Source organism: Setaria viridis, chromosome 8 (assembly GCF_005286985.2).
Source record: "Setaria viridis chromosome 8, Setaria_viridis_v4.0, whole genome shotgun sequence".
In the NCBI taxonomy this organism is placed as follows: domain Eukaryota; kingdom Viridiplantae; phylum Streptophyta; class Magnoliopsida; order Poales; family Poaceae; genus Setaria; species Setaria viridis.
The window spans coordinates 35,902,530-35,920,404 of NC_048270.2; the positions used below are offsets into that span (position 1 = coordinate 35,902,530).

At 43.6% G+C, this 17,875-nt stretch overlaps 1 protein-coding gene across 1 annotated transcript; it reads left to right on the forward strand.

Moving 5' to 3' along the window:
- Positions 1-10,941: 10,941 nt before the first annotated feature.
- Positions 10,942-14,291, forward strand: LOC117834065 (uncharacterized). The gene is made up of 2 exons (XM_072295655.1): positions 10,942-13,544; positions 13,652-14,291. Exons 1-2 carry the CDS (start codon positions 11,021-11,023, stop codon positions 14,026-14,028), a joined length of 2,901 nt encoding a protein of 966 aa, XP_072151756.1. The 5' UTR covers positions 10,942-11,020; the 3' UTR covers positions 14,029-14,291.
- The last annotated feature ends 3,584 nt before the right edge of the window (positions 14,292-17,875 follow it).

Sequence of the window (17,875 nt, forward strand, 5' to 3'; positions counted from 1 at the left end):
TTTGAGTAACACGGTGTCTCGCAATTAATTATTACCGTGTGCGGAATCAATTCGCCTGCTGTAGTTCAAAAGGAATATGGTTATGATGATTTGCCCCGCACTACACTAGAATCGATTTGTGCTAGCACACAAAAATTAGCGTGCTGGCGGTAGCAATTGGCACCCACCAGCACAGAGAATTGTTGGGCCGACAGGGTAGCGCCCACCAACACAGTGGCCACTATGCTGGCGGGCGACGTAAGAATCCACCAGCACAGGTCACCCCATCTCTGCTGGCGGGAGACATAACCACCCGCCAGCACAGAGACACACTATGCTGGCGGGTGACATAATCCCACCGCCAGCAGAGATGGGTGACCTGTGTTGGCGTTTGGCTTATGTTGCCTGCCAACACAGAGACCCACTGTGCTAGCGTTTGGCTTATGTCGCCCGCCAGCACAGTGGCTACTGTATTGGAGCCACTGTGTATGATCCTATGATCGATCCCATAACTTCAACTTGTTTTTCCAAACTACTGACCTTGACTAGGCGGAAGCAGTCCTGAAAGTTTGCAAGCAGGGGTACAACATGATGAACTTGTTGATTCACAAGAAGAATCTTAACTATCTTCATTTAGAGAGTGTGGAGAAAATACTGTATTATGTGGCTCTCTTCTTCCTTCACGGTATTGTCCCATTATTGGATCATTTTGAGGGCCGGCAAGGCAGTTTGAGGGTCGGCGCATTCGAAGGGAGTAGCTAGCATTCAAATGTCGACCCTCAAACTGCCATGCCAACTGATTACCCAACCAACGCTCCAATAACGGGACAATACCGCTAAGGAAGAAGTGACATGTACAGAGCACTTGCTTCATTTTGCCTTTATACAACAAACAACACTATGCTGTCGGGCGACATAACCACCCGCCAGCACAGGGATTCTATGCTAGCAGGTGGTTAGGTCGCCCGCCAGCACAGGGATCCACTATGCTGGCGGGCGATGCAAGCACGCGCCAGCACAGGTCACCACACCTCTTCTGTCAAGTGTTATAACCACCCGCCAGCACAAAGAGAGACACTGTGCTGGCGAGCGGCATAAGCCCACCGCCAGCATAGATGGGTGACCTGTGCTGGCGTTTTTCTTATGTCGCCCACTAGCACAGAGAGCCACTGTGCTGGCGGTTGGCTTATGTCGCCAGCCACCATAGTGGCTACTGTGTTGGAGCCACTGTGTATGATCCTATGATAAGTTTATGGATTGCATTCATACAATCATCTTTGACTCATTCATTCATTCATTCATTCATTCATTCATTGATTCAATCATACAAACACAGTGACACACACACAAACACACATACATACATACATACAACCCTACTTCTTGATAATTGCATACAAGGCAAGGAAGATGGCAACAAAGACCAGCTTCTCAATCAGTCTGAGTCGTTGCATAACCCTATCTTGCACTACTCCTCCACCAGCCTGACCACCTTCCTGGATGGGAGACATTGGAGTGGGAGTAGGTATAGCAGCTGGTAGTACTCTAGCCCAAATTTCATCCTCCCACTGATAGTACTGACAACCTCTAGCCCAAAAACCAAAGCAACACTTGATTATGAACCAAATAGCACAAACCAACATTCTAGAGCCAAATAAAGAACCATTTAGCAACACAAACTGAAAAGTAGGGACACTTGTGAAAGATACGGCGCATGTTGCCTGTGGTCATCGATGTGAACCGATTGGCAAGCACGCCGCAGTTAGGTCAAAGGACCTGCCTTACTCCCCTACTCACAAAGGCGCTTGAATCTTCAGACATGGCAGCACAGACCATTAAGAAGAGAGAGAGTGATGGAGAGGGAAGTGAGTGGATAGAGAACTGAGTGGGAGAGAGAGAGCGATGGAGAGGGAAGTGTTGTCTATTTATAGGAGCAACAGGTTGGCACCAAAGGCCCATCAGATTGGCGCCAGGGATAGTTTTTGGCGCTAAAGGCCCATGAGATTGGCTCCAATGAGAGTCTAATCATAAGAAATCACACAAACTTGAAGGAACATAAATAAAATTTAGAGAAGACGATGGCAACATTCCATTACAATTGTTAAAGTACTTCATAAGTTTTCAGCCATAGTTAAAGTTGTTCATCAAACATCATAGTCCTGCCAACTTAGATGCAACATTTTGCTAATTCCATATTACACAAATCAAAAGAAAACAAAATGTTGCATCTAATTAACTAAGTTCATATTGACACTGGGCTTAGTCAGATTCTTGTGTAAGGGATCTTCAAATCCACTTGGAAACCTTGAGGTGCTGATTGGTATCCTCATAGTAGGGCCGATACTTGTTGGAGGTATGCCCTAGAGGCAATCATAGAGATGATGATATTCCATTTGTATCCATATTTTATATTGTGTTCCTTGAATATCCATTAAAGGCTACTTGAATTGATTTGCAATTATGTGAATTGTATGTGAAACTCTTTACTTGTATGGTTATTCTAAAGTTGTCCTTAGTTGGAGTTCATATGAGGACACACATGAATATTAGACTAGTACATGTATTATTTGATGACTAAGTGTCACAAGTTGTGGATATGGAGATGTCAAACTAATAATGTAGGCATATGTACAGACATATGCTAGGACTGACCCAACACGAGAAGTAGTTCTCTCTTTACATGACATGTACGCTTTGTCCTTGAACCTGAGATTGTCGCATGTACTCAAGATGTGGATCAACTTACTTAGGGGCTATCAAATGCTACACCGTAACAGGATAGTTAAAAAGTAGCTTTCGGGTTTGTCGAGAAGCATGCTGTGAGGCATAGTCAATCAAGAAGGAATTTGCTCCTCTCTGATTGAGAGATATATCTCTGGGCCCCTCGAGTGATCGGATCCGAAAATGCATGACCATATTACGTACGGTTAAGAGTTAACCTACAAAGGGATTCCGAATCACGCGATCGAGAAAGAGCGGTCGGCTTGGAGCTAGACCAAATATCGTGAGGCAAAGGGAATAGCATGTTCGTGATGTCGTGATGGTTCATCTAATATGATCTTCATGTGCGTATAGGACTTGGCACGTCTCGATAGAGGCCGCTACCGACTATTGGGCCAAGTAGGAGTTCTCGGTCATGTCTGTACGTATCCGAACCTATAGGGTCATACACTTAAGGGGCTGGAAGCCCAATTCGGATATGATCCGAATTGGATCAGGTTTAGGAGTACTAATGGGCCTCGGACCCAGAGGACCGTCAGGAACCTCTATAAATAGAGGGGTGGGGGCGCCTTGGGGTTTACACCTTTTTGCCGAAGCATAGCTGCCGTGACTCCCACGTCCTCACCCTGTTGCAACTCGCGGACCTAGCAGTCTGGCTTGCGACGCTTCCTCCCTGCACGTGTGGATACCTTGAAGGTGTTGCACCTGCAACACTTGGACGAACCGCCGATGAGCCACGACGAGCCGCGGCACGAGGAGGACCTCACTGTACGTGGACGAGCTGTTGAGGAGCTGCTCGACGTCGACGTGATCGACTACGTGTTCGACTATGCTGATAGACTTCGCTACCCCGACGCGATTCTACAACTTCCGCACCTGTGCGTTGAGTGGTAATCCCGTGATCCATATACGGCAGTTTTCCTGGTTTATGTGGTAGAAAAATTTGTTTTGTGCTAGCATAGCCTACCTCGTATCCCAACAATACAGCACACTCCTCACCAGGTCAAAGAAAATCTTCTCCCTCCCAACTTCAACATAGCGACCATAAGAAGGGAACCAGCATACATTCTATCTGGGCATAGAATGAACCCAAACATGCATTCTGAAAGAATAAAATAAGAATAAAATGTTGAATTAGAAATTGAAACATACAAGATTCTGTAACTAGTTAAGATACATCACTATTCAACACCATTCACCAGAATAATACAGAACAAAAAGATAAATACCAGTCTGAAACTATTTGTCATAATAAAAACAACTCTCAGAATCAGTAAAACTCATCCTAAGTTCATCTAGAAGTAAACAACGATAGAACCAGATACATACAAATTGGATACACCACTGCAAACGTGAAGTATCATGTAGACAACATAAAAGTGGATATACCATGCAAGTTGATGTTTCCAGTTGGAAGGAAAAATAAGTTTCAAGAGGTCGCAACCGGCATGGCAATAACGGCTCATCTGTTCTCAAAGGAACTGCCACTAGTAGAATACTCCTGGGTGCAAGTTGTTATGGTGTTGGATGATCCGTGCGAGCTTGACATCCCTACAGATGAGGGGATTGAGGTTCTCGGTGATGCGATGAACCAGTACATACTGTGGCATCGCCGAGATATCATCCTGAATGTTAATTCATCACCAAAAACATCACCGCCGATTCAAGATGTGCCCATGCAAGAGTCACATCAGCAGGTAGCCACCACTGAGGGCGAGCAGACCCTTCAATTAAATCTGCCTAGAGCTACTCATGAGGGTGGGCTGCCAAGGGTGCTATCACCTGTCCACAAGGACCCACTATTCATTGAGAACGAGGAATTATGGTCCTCGTATATAGCAGGCCTAGAAACTTCGAATCCGGCATGACAACCTTCCCAGAGTCAGCCATCTGACACTTCCTAGAGTCAGCCATCTGATCCACCTCCCCAGAGGCAGCCATCTCCTCCTCCCCAGAAGCCCGTACCTCACGTGCTCAGGTCATATGTGAAAAAGAATCGATCAACACAAGTCGACAAGTTCATGGCCGTAATGAACACCACTTCATCTTCCTCTATAGCTTGCGGCCCCTCTCAGCCAAATGACATAGGCATCACTTTCTTTGGGCCAAATGAAGTCCCAGAAAAATATGAGCATGGCAAACCATTCACGCCTTGGTTGGATCTGTCGGTAGGCCCACCTGAACTCATGAAGCTGCATGGATGGATCATGCACGCAATGAAAAAAGGCATTCGATCAATCACAGCGCATGTCCCACAAAAGGTTTTCCTTGGCGTCGAAGATTACATGCTTGTGATAGATTTCGAGGATTTGTGGAGACTTTACAATCATCAACACCTCAACGTCCACCTCATGACCTTATGGTGCTTGTAAGTCCACATGTTTTACATATATACGTATTTATTTTAAATGTCTAGTACCTAAGCGACTGCCTTTTCTGTAGGATGCAATGGAAAGAGGAAAATCAATGATTGGCAGGTACTCGGTAGCGTTCCTTAACCGAGCACGCATTTGCGCGCCAGAGCACAGCTTCAAACTGACTGAAAGTGTCAAAGCAAAAATGGAAGCAGCAAAGACACAAGCTGATAAAGATGCTATACAGAAGAACGCCCAGAAAGCAGAAAAGATCAAAGTGGCAAACTACATTTATACAGTTATGAAGAACAAGGCTCACAAGGAGTGCATCATGGGGGCTTACAATATTCGGTAAGCTAGCTAGTTCAAATTACTATTTTATATACTTGGTGCTAATAATCCCGTCTATACTATAAATTATTCTAATATCATGTAAAGACCACTGGATTTGCATCTGTATTTACCCCAAGCTTGGATCTGCAATTATCTTAGACTCTCTCACACATTCCAAGCTACATGATTACACAGATTTCTTAGAAGTTGTACAATAGTAAGACATCACTTGGCAGTATTTAAATGCATGTTCAGATTCTATGAACCTAAGTTGTATTACTAACTCTTGTCTTTATATCCTCAAAGTGCGCACGTGCTTTACGTGGCGGACGGCGGGGTATGCTCTAACGACAGGAAGACACAGATGAAAATAAGGATGCATAAACGGGTAAGAACATAAAAAGTTGGTTTCTTTTCATATAATGTAGAATTGTCACTCATCATTTTTCTATGTATTGCAGTGCCACAAGCAAACACCCGGTACTGCGCTATGCGGATATTACGTGTGCGAGTTCCTTAGAAAAAATGGGAGTTACCGGACAAACGATCCCAATGATGTCTCTTATTATACACTGCAATGTGCTAACTTCCTTATAGTAATACATCATAATCTTCATTTACTGTATACCTGCAGTTGCCTAGGATCAACACTTGCAATTCGGCGCTCGAAGACCAAGGCATCATCAACATTTGTAGGGACATGGCTCATTTCATCCAAAATGAGATTTGTCATGAGAAAAGGTTATTCTTTGGTCCAAAAGGCGAGTTGGTGGCGAACGGATGCGAGGATTTTCGTACATGGATGTTATCATAGATGGAAGTATATAGCTCTATTCCATTTGATGTATTAGTGAATTACATGGATATTGTCGTAGATGGATGTTATGATGAATAATGTGAATAATGCAATTTTTAGTAATGTGAATTATTTATTATTTGGCGGCAAAAAACTGAGAAAATAAAAATTATAAATAAATATTCCTGAATTTCTCTGAGCTGGCGGTTGGTTATGCCACCTACCAGCTTAGTGAACCACTGTGCTAGCGTGTGGTTATGTCACCAGCCAGCGCATTGACCCACTGTGTTGGCGGTTGGTTATGTCACCCGCCACGCTGTGAACCACTGTGCTGGCGGTTGGTTATGTCACCCGCTAGCACAGTGGTTCTCTGTGCTGGCGGACGAGCACCCGTCAGCACAAAGTGCCATTTGTGCTGTCGGTTGCGGAACTTGCCAGCACAGTGGTGCTTTACCCACCACTACAAACATTTTCTGGCGTAGCGGCATGTGGCAGGTGATGGTAGATGTCGTATGGAGTTTCTTTAGGAGGTGTTTGGTTCTTTTTGCTACAATTTGAGTGTTGTGCGTTTGACGATGAGCTCGTGATGTCTGCAGCGTATACGTCACTTGGTTGCTATCATATACACGTCATGTAGAACTCCCCTCACTTGGTCATCACCAGCTGATTCAATTGGTTAGCTTGCTTACCAAGCTTCTTTTCTCTGAACACTGGTAGAGAACTCAGTTTAAGTCCTGGATGGTAGGGTGCATATCTCCCGAAAAACCATTCGGGATTAACCAGTCAAGACAAACGGGGAGGTCTTTAGTCCCGGGTCCCTCGACCGGGACTAAAGGGTGCCAAACCAATCGGAACTAACGGGGCTGCCATCCCAGGCGCGAGATAGGCCCCGTTAGTCCTGATTGGTACCTTTCTACAGCTAAGACAACAAAAACTACCATCTTTTGCACAACAACATATGGGACCTTTGGAAGATAGCCCTCCTCTTCAAACAGAGGTACCTTTATACAGCTAAGACAACACAAACTACCATCTTTTGCACAACAACAAATGCGACCTTTGGAAGATAGCCCTCCTCTTCCAACAAAGGTACCTTTCTACAGCTAAGACAACACAAACTACCATCTTTTGCACAACAACAAATGTGACCTTTGGAAGATAGCCCTCCTCTTCCAACAGAGGTACCTTTCTACAGCTAAGACAACACAAACTACCATCTTTTGGACAACAAAAAATGTGACCTTTGGAAGATAGCCCTCCTCTTCCAACAGAGGTACCTTTCTACAGCTAAGACAACACAAACTACCATCTTTTGGACAAAAACAAATGCGACCTTTGGAAGATAGCCCTCCTCTTCCAACAGAGGTACCTTTCTACAGCTAAGACAACACAAACTACCATCTTTTGCACAACAACAAATGCGACCTTTGGAAGATAGCCCTCCTCTTCCAACAGAGATACCTTTCTATAGCTAAGATAGTACAAACTACCATCTTTTGCATAACAACAAATGTGACCTTTGGAAGATAGCCCTCCTCTTCCAACAGAGGTACCTTTCTATAGCTAAGACAACACAAACTACCATCTTTTGCACCACAACAAATGTGACCTTTGGAAGATATCCCTCCTCTTCTGACAGAGGTACCTTTCTACAGCTATGACAACACAAACTACCATCTTTTGCACAACAACAGAGGATAAGACAACACAAATCTTAGAGAGAACCACTTCTAATAATAATTCAAATACATGAGAAAGTGCTTAAGTTCATACAACATTACTTGTCTTAAAGAGAAGTTCAAATACATAAGACAAATGTTACATCCATGGATCCCACTGGTCTAGTCCGGCTCGCTTATGAAGATATAGACCATAACTGATATCCGCAATCTTGAAGTCCAGAACATCATCAATATAAGTTAGAGCATGAACTAGTGCATTCTAGCGATTTATACTGATGTACATTGGGACAACCATAAATTTCAAACAATGGTGTGTCCGTCGCTTCATATGCCTTGTAGAAAGATATCTTAGTCTGGCACATGAAATCTCTATCGCGTGTCGGTAATCCAATGTTGTGTCTATATCCCAACCTTTCCAAGACTTGCTCCCGAATTCCTTCAAAGCTTATTGCCGCAAAGCTTCGATTATAGACATCCTAAAAGAAGAGAATAACAATATCATGCAATTTAAAAGATGTAATGTAATTAAAGATAAAAGGATGATTAGATCCATACCGTGTCATGCAGATGATATTGCCTCTCAACAACCAGAATCACACTACTGCTTCCCTCCTCAAGTGCCTTTACTTTAAAATACGAGTAGTCTCGTACGATATAACCATGACACTTCAGCTTTTGCAGGCATGCCGCAACAGCGGTCATTTCATATTCTGTCGTATCTATGGATGGTTGACCTGATGTGTCAATTGCAACCATCGGCTTGGGCTGTACTCTTGGTGATCCTCGAATGGATATTTGAAAAGAGATGTGCAGGCATCTAACTGGACCAACTACATCTTGTCGCACTCTAGAAGTGGTACCAATTAGCTCCGTGACAACTTTTATAAGCCATCTAATACTGTTGAGAGACTGCATTGTATGTTAGTAGAATTATGAATTATTCATGTGTAGTACAAAACCAATTAGAAGAAATAAATAACATTACTATGCTCGGAAGTGCTCCGTTGCTTGGATCGCTTTTTGGCATGACGATACCGGGAGTAGGGAAGTGAACTCCTGCAGGATATGACACCTCGAGAATAGGTACATTTCTAGATGACATTCCTCATGCAAGTTTAACAAATGTACGGATTTGAAAACCATATTGAATTTGACAAGATATATAAACTGTCTAGATAAACTCTCCATATTGAATTTGACAAGATAAACTCTCCATGATATCACTCGCATTGTACCTTAAAATCCATCACAAGAAAAAATTCTAGCAAATAAACTATATATCCATCACCATTCTACACATCAATATATATATATATATATACACATCAAGCAAACAAATCCTCTTCAATCTATCTCTCTCTCTTTAACAAGAAAACTCATTTTTCTCCCTCTCTCTATATATAAAGCATAAAACAAAGCATAACAACAATAAATGAGTAGAGGATGAAGTAGCTAACCTTCACAACACTTTGGATGACCGAAATCCCCACGGAAATGAGGAAAAAAATTTGGCAGGACCTTCCTAGGATTTCTTCGGTGCTAGGAGGTGAAGCGTTTGTGGAGTGGCTCGGGCTGGAGGAGGATGGAAGGCCTCTGCCTTGGTTTTTAACTGTAGGATGAGTTTTTATCCCGGTTAACAATAACAACCGGGATAAAAAGATCCCTTTTATCCCGGTTTAAGTTTACTCCCAGTTAGTGGTTCCAACCGGGACAAAAGCGCCATCCTTTTGTCCCGGTTAGTCATTCCAACCGGGATAAATCGTTTATCACCAACCGGGACAAACATGTGGCGCTGTCGGTGCCCGGAAACTAGCCGTTACAACCGGAACTAAAGGGTGGCCTTTAGTCCCGGTTGCAAACAAGAACCGGGAGTAAAAGTGCACCCTATTCTAGCCTACCGTGGCGCACCCCCTTTTCTCCCGGGCCTAAATTAAATTGGGACTAAGGGGAGGATCGAAAGTCAGTTCTTTACTGTGGAAATGTAGTGGAACTTAAAGTAAAGTAAAGTTTAGCGGCTTTTCAAAAGTAACTGCTCGACAAGGAATCCCAGGCCAGCTTGACCTCAGACTCCGATCCAACGGCCAACTGCCTGTAGCAGTGTAGCTGCTCTGGATGCTATAACTACAATGAGCCGGTACGTTTCTTAATAAGATTATTACTTCATGTCACCATTTCTCTGTTCATCATCAATCATGCATACGGCCAGACACAATTAATCCCTTGCTCCTGTTCCTCACAATCGGAAGCACAACTTTGTTTCTCGCCGGGGATGCACTACAACACCAGCTCTCCCATGGCAGCAACGATGGGAGAAGTGGTAGCAAGTAGCATCCCTGTCGAGAGGGCCGCCTTGCTCTCCTTCAAGAAGGGTATCACAAGTGACCCTGCCGATCACCTTGCCTCTTGACAGGGTCAAGATTGCTTTCGCTGGAGAGGTGTCAAATGCAACAACAAGACTGCTCATGTCATCAAGCTTCACCTTCGCAGTCCTGCTGTGGTTCATAATTAACATGTATCACCTACGAGATATGCATATATATCCTTCAATTTTATTCTGAGAGATATATCCTACACTCAAGAGAAAAAATTAAAACGAAAAAAATTGGCACGACAGTCACTGAGTCACACCCTCGAAAGCAACACTAATCCACGTCAGTCCCACCACACCAGGAAGTACTGTGGAGTCATTGACCAGGAATCAACCCATCATCGTCTTCACGTCTTGTCTAACCCGTACTGACCTGGAATTTGCAGGTCACGTACAGTACTGTGCGCCTATATATATATATAACCTATCAGCCCAAAATACCCCACAATTCACAACAATGGCAACTGCAAGCTACCCGGTCCCTCTAGTCTTTTTGGCCATCTTGCTACCAATCCTATTGCCTGCTGTCATTTCTTCATCTCCAACCCCGAGTGTAACCAATGTTAATGGCAGCTACACCGACCTCACTGCCCTGTTGGCTTTCAAATCGCTGCTCTCTGATCCTCTCGAAATCCTCGCCAGCAGCTGGACATCTAACGTGTCCTTCTGCCGATGGGTTGGTGTCTCGTGCAGCCACCACCGGCCGCGCGTCACGGCTCTGCAGTTGGTGGACGTGCCCCTCCATGGAGCACTCAGCCCACACCTTGGTAATCTTTCTTTCCTCACCATGCTCAACCTCACAAGAATTGGTGTCGCTGGGCACATCCCTGCTGAACTTGGAAGGCTACGTCGGCTTAGGTTTCTCGATCTTTTAGGAAATGGCCTCTCAGGCACCATTCCTAGTACCATAAGAAACCTCACAAGGCTCGAGTTTCTTCGCCTAGCTGTCAACACCCTCTCAGGGCAGATTCCACCATGGCTACTGCAGAGCATGAGAAACCTCCAGTGGTTTTCTCTAGCATGGAATGAGTTGAGTGGTAATATACCACTCTATCTGTTCAATAACACACCTTCCCTCAAGCACATCAAGCTCGGAAACAATAGCCTATCAGGTCCAATACCCCATGGAATAGGCTCACTGCCCATGCTTGAGTTCTTGAGCCTGGAGTTCAATCAGCTCACTGGCACAGTACCCCCAACCATCTATAACATGTCCAGGCTGCAACTAATTGCATTCGAATTAAACAATTTAACAGGGCCGATTCCGAACAATAATCAAAGTTTCAGTCTTCCGATGCTACAATCGATTAACCTTTTTCAAAATAACTTTGTTGGTCAAATTCCATCTGGTCTTGCATCATGCCAACACCTGCAAATGATCTCCATGTCATACAATTTTTTTGTCGATGTTGTGCCAACATGGTTGGCTCAATTGCAACAGCTTACCTTTCTAGCCTTGGGTGCTAATCCCTTACATGGCTCTGTCCCAGCTGTTCTTAGCAATCTCACCCGTCTTAATTATCTTGGCCTTTATCGCAACAACCTGACAGGTCCAATTCCACATTCTCTTGGAAATTTATCAGAACTGTCTTACCTAATATTGCATCATAATTCATTGTCTGGATCTGTACCAGCAATATTTGGGAGCTTCCAAACTCTAACCTGGCTAGAACTGCAATATAATGATTTGAGTGGGAATCTTAACTTCTTGTCATCTCTTTCCAACTCTATGCAACTCCAACACCTTCTCCTACATTTTAATTCTTTCACCGGACGAATCCCTGACACTGTGGGGAATCTGTCTGCACAATTACTTGACTTTAGCCTTAGTTACAACAAGCTAACAGGTGGGCTTCCATCCTCACTGTCAAACTTGAGCAGTCTTGAGAGGATTTATCTTGGCAACAGCCAGCTCACAGGGGAAATTCCAGAATCTATCATGAGGGTACAAAATCTCGTTTGGCTTGATGTCTCTGATAATGACATGTCAGGGACTATCCCGGCACAAATTAGTATGCTCAGCAACTTACAATTGCTTTTTATCTATGGAAATAGATTTCATGGCTGTATACCTGATAGCATTGGAAATCTTACCATGCTAGAACAGGTCTTCTTGTCCGAGAACCAATTTAATTCAACTATACCAGCATGTTTGTTCCACCTTGATAAAATTACATTCCTATCTCTTTCTATGAATTCCTTTTCTGGTCCACTACCAAGTGACGTTAGTGGGTTAAAACAAGTGTATATGATTGACCTTTCTTTCAACTTTTTGCTTGGAAGCATCCCCAAATCATTTGGGAAACTAAGCATGCTCACCAATCTAAATCTATCACACAATTCATTTGAGGACTCTATCCCCGTGTCATTTAAAGGGCTGAGTAGCCTCGAGTTGTTGGACCTCTCCTCTAATAATCTCTCAGGTACCATTCCCATGTTCCTAGCCAATTTAACCTTCTTGAAAACCTTGAATCTCTCATTTAATAATCTACAAGGCAAGGTACCAGAGGGTGGTGTTTTCTCTAACATCTCGTTGCAATCTTTGGTTGGGAATATTGGACTTTGTGGCATGCCCCGTTTAGGATTCTTTCCATGTATGGAGAAACCGCACTCAAATACGACACACTTTCTAAGATTCCTGCTCCCTTCTGTCACCATAGCATTTGGTTGCACTGTTATTTTCATTTACCAAACCATAAGAAAGAAAATTAAAAACAAGGGAAAGGTTGAAGATCCTAGCAATGTTATGTACCATGGGCACCTGTCATACCATGAGCTCGTCCTTGCCACTGGTAATTTTAGCGATGACAACCTGTTGGGGACTGGGAGCTTTGGAAAGGTCTATAAAGGTCAACTTAGCACCGGTTTCACGGTGGCAGTAAAAGTTCTAGACATGCAGCAGGAGCAGGCCATTAGAAGCTTTGATGCTGAGTGCAGCACACTTCGCATGGCTCGGCATAGGAACTTGATAAAGATATTGAATGTCTGCTCCAACTTGGAGTTCAGGGCATTGGTGCTTCAGTATATGCCCAGTGGAAGCTTAGAGATGCTCTTATACTCTGACAACATAGAGCACTTAGGGTTCCTTAAGAGGCTGGACATCATGCTAGATGTGTCGATGGCAATGGAGTATCTGCACCATGAGCATCATGAGGTAGTCCTGCACTGCGATTTGAAGCCTAGCAATGTGCTATTTGATGAAGACATGACGGCACATGTAGCGGACTTTGGAATCGCAAAGTTGCTATTGGGTGATGACAACTCCATGATCACTGCAAGCATGCTTGGAACACTTGGGTACATGGCACCAGGTACGTCCATACTCCGTACTGTGACTCTGAATTTTTGTTGGTATATATTTGGTTAACAGTGTTGATTCAGTCGTGCTTGAATTCTTTGTTTTCGGTCTCATGAGCAGAGTATGGATCTTACGGGAAGGCATCACGCAAGAGCGATGTTTTCAGTTATGGAATCATGCTCCTTGAAGTCTTCACTAGAAAGAGACCCACAGATCCCATGTTCGTCGCAGATTTGAGCATTAGGCAGTGGGTTCATCAAGCATTTCCAACTCAGCTTGCCTCTGTTCTGGATGACCGGCTATTGCAAGGTGTTTATTCATCTGCCCGCAATCTGAATGACTTTCTTACGGCGACATTTGAGCTGGGTTTGATCTGCTCAAGTGACTCACCTGACCAGAGGATGTCAATGAGAGATGTCACGGTGGCACTGAAGAAGATTAAAAAGCATTATACAAAATCAATAATATCAGCAACCACAACGAGTGCTACCCTGTGATTCAACTGTTCTGTCCGTTCCATCTTCCAATTATTTTTCAATACCTGTTTTATCCTGTTAGCCTGTGCATAATATGGTTTTTGAACGTATATACTGCCATTTCTGAAATAAGTTTGTGTAAACCATGCATTTGAAGATTTATGGGTGGAGTACAATTACTGCAATTCAAGTAGCGTGTCTGAAATTCAGCAACAGAATGTCTGCTGAACCAGCTGCAGGTCAAGGGTCACAAAGTAGAGCAGAAGACCACTGCCGTGGCCCATGGTTGCCGACATGACATTGATTACGTGACCAAGTGTCAAAAGTTGCTACAATTATATTGAGTGAGGAGAAAGATATGATTAGGTGAGATTTGCATGGGAAGGGCCAATTCACAGTTCGTTCAATGTATAATGCTTTGATACAAACTGGTACTTTACCAAGGAAGTGTGTTTTGTGGAAATTAAAGGTTCCTCTCAAAATTAAGGTTTTTCTATGGTATTTGTAGAAAGGAGTGACTCTCACCAAAGATAATGTGGCGAAAAAAAAATTGGCAAGGAAGCACTAAGTGCTGTTTTTGTAATGCAAACAATACAGCACTTGTTTTTTGATTGCCACATGGCTTGATTCTTTTGGAATACCATTTGCCTTCAATATTCGACCACCTTAATGTATTTGACTTATTCGGATCTTGGCTAAAAGGATTTTCATCTAATCTTAGGATCCAAATTTTAGTGGGTGCAACGGCTCTATGTTGGGCTATCTGGTAGAGTAGGAGTGATATGGTTTTAAATAGGACTTTTACTAAATCTTCCTTGCATGTGGTTTTTAGGGGGACTTATTGGACCAGAGAGTGGTCGTTGCTGTTTAAAGAGGAAGAGAGAGATGAATTAAGAAAAGGATGAGGAAGAGAGAGATGAATTAAGAAAAGGATGCGGGATTCTGGAGTCTAGTGTTATGGAGTTTTTCAAAACAACTTCGGTTGGAAATTCAGTTATATGATTGAGGCTCAGCATTCAGTCCTTTTTTCTTGGTTTTTTAAGACATTTCCTTTTTTATGGTGTTTGTAGTCTATGTACTACCTTGTACAGTGTGAGGCTGTATATACTCCATGATCCATGGGTGTAGAAGCTGGAACTTTTTCCCTTGACTATAAAAAACTGGCAGTGCCGGCGGTGGCGCACGGTGGTGTCTAAGGCTCGCCGGACGCCGGTGGTCAGAGTCCACGATGGTGAGTGGCTGCTCGTCCGCCTGCTACTGCATTTTCCATCACATCCATCTATTGTTCGTTGCGAAGGGACGAACAAGTCGCCAGTGCTGGACGCTAGCTTAGGCTAATCCCAGCTTTGGATTTCATTTCGATGTTTCCAAGACAGCCACATCATCAATAAGAAGATGAAAATCATGCAATGCATGCATATATGGAACTTAATTCTTGTTCGTTCATTGTCGTTGCACAATGAAGCCGTTATAGGCAGGTACCTAGCTACCTACAGAAAGAACGACACTGCTGAGAGATTGCCATGCGCAATCCAAATGCCACCGCTGCAAGTTGAGGTGATCGATCAGCAGTACTGTAGGCCATTTCTCTGTCAGCTCTAGCAACTGGTTTTCATGGATCTGTAGTCCAAGAGCAACTCTAGTAACACTTTCAAGTTCGCTGTAGTGCTACTGGCTTTTGAAAGCAATCTCAGAAGAACTGGGAAGCCAAATCACTAATTAGGCACAGAGGAGGCATATTCATGACCAGAAGAGAGATATCGAACCATTGATGCATGTAGCATACCACACCCAATAAAGAGATTGTGGTGAATACGTAGATGATACATGGGAGAGATAATAGAAGATATATAGTGTATTTGTTTGGCTCAATCCATTCTACAGGATATCATATCATCATATTTCATTCAATTCGCATTGCGATATTTATATGCATCCAAAATCTATTCTATCGGATATCATATCTATTTCATTCAAATCTGAGAGCCAAAGAATGTATATTAATTGATACTTGATGGGATGTGGCAGGCAGTGCCTAGGCTATATATACACACAACAAGATGGATACAGGAGAGGCTAGCTCTCATTACTGTTAGCTACTTCTTCTTCTCCGACCGATTGAGATCGCCATGGCGTCTCCGTTGAAGATGGACACAGCTGCAGCTGCTGCTATTTGCATTATATTGCTCTTAATCATGATCACGTCTTGCGCTCTCTCCTGCAGCGGAGAAGGGTACGCATCATGCACGCACGCGTATATAATGCAATATAATGATATGTTAAAACTAATAACAACCATGGCACATGTCAAGAAGCAGGGCACAGGTCTTGTTCTGCTCGCAGCTCTCCTCGTGGCCATGGTCTTCTTGTCTTGCAAAGCAGCAGGTAATTACACTCATTTGGTAGGGAGTAAATCTCCCGAAAATCCATTTAGGATAAAGCGATGGAGACAAAAGGGAGGAGGGTCTTGCTAGATGTGTTGTTGATCGTGCTTTGCTCCTTGAGTAGTTCTGAGGCCAAGCAAGCAGGTTAATTTTGCAGAGGCACAAGGGAGGTACGAAATCGAACCAGATGTCTCATTTACTAGGATACCCTTTTAACCTTCTATGAGAACTAAATCGATACCTTGACCCCAGTATTATAATGAAAAGATTATATTATATCTTGAACATACACTACAGGATACAGGAGTTTTGCCGAGTGTCACGGACACTCAGCAAATTTAAGGTTTCCGGTAATGATAGAGCACGTGCCAACTTTTGACAGATTATTAATTCTTGTGACGATCGACTAAAAAGCCCAGACATAGCTAGAGCAGCTAGGCACATACACGACCGAGTTGATGGCTGCCCAGCAAAAGCCACGAGCAACCCATCGCCGCCGCCGGCCGCCACTAAGGGGTGTTTGTATATGAGGTGATAAACTTTAGCAGTGTCACATTTAATGTTCGGATGCTAATTAGGAGGACTAAACATGAGCTAATTATAAAACTAATTGCAAAACCCTGTGCTAATTCGCAAGACGAATCTATTAAGCCTAATTAATCCATCATTATCAAATGGTTACTGTAGCACCACATTGTCAAATCATGGACTAATTAGTCTTAATAGATTCGTCTCGCGAATTATACCCATCTATGCAATTAATTTTATAATTAGCGTATGTTTAATACTTTTAATTAGCATTCAAACATCCGATGTGACGGGTGTTAAATTTTAGCAGGGGTATCCATTTAACGGGGCCTTATCCCATAGCCGCCGGCGGGGGTGAGAAATAGAAGGTGCAGCAGCACTCGTGAGGTGTGACATGGTTTTCGCACGTGCCGGGGAAATATGTGTACCCTTGCTTCTTGGCCTCGCGGGCGCACATGACATTGCACTCAACCTTGTCCCTGTTCTCCTGGCATCGTCGCACAGGATGGCACAACGACTCGGCTGCACACAAACACACATGCATGCCAGCAAGCTCTCAAAATTTTAACATATATCATTATATTGCATATGCATTGTATACGCGCGTGCAGTGCGTGCGTGATGCGTACCTTCTCCGCTGCAGGAGAGAGCGCAAGACGTGATCATGATTAAGAGCAATACAATGCAAATAGCAGCAGCAGCTGCTGCTGTGTCCATCACCTTCAACGGAGACGCCATGGCGACCTCGATCGGTCGGAGAAGAAGAAGCTAACAGCAATGAGCTAGCCTCGCTCTCCTTTATCCATCTTGTGTGTATATATAGACTAGGCACTGCCTGCCACATCCCATCAAGTATCAATATACATTCTTTGGCTCTCAGCAGATTTGAATGAAATAGATATGATATCCAAGAGAATAGATTTTGGATGCATTATAAATATCACAATGCGATTTGA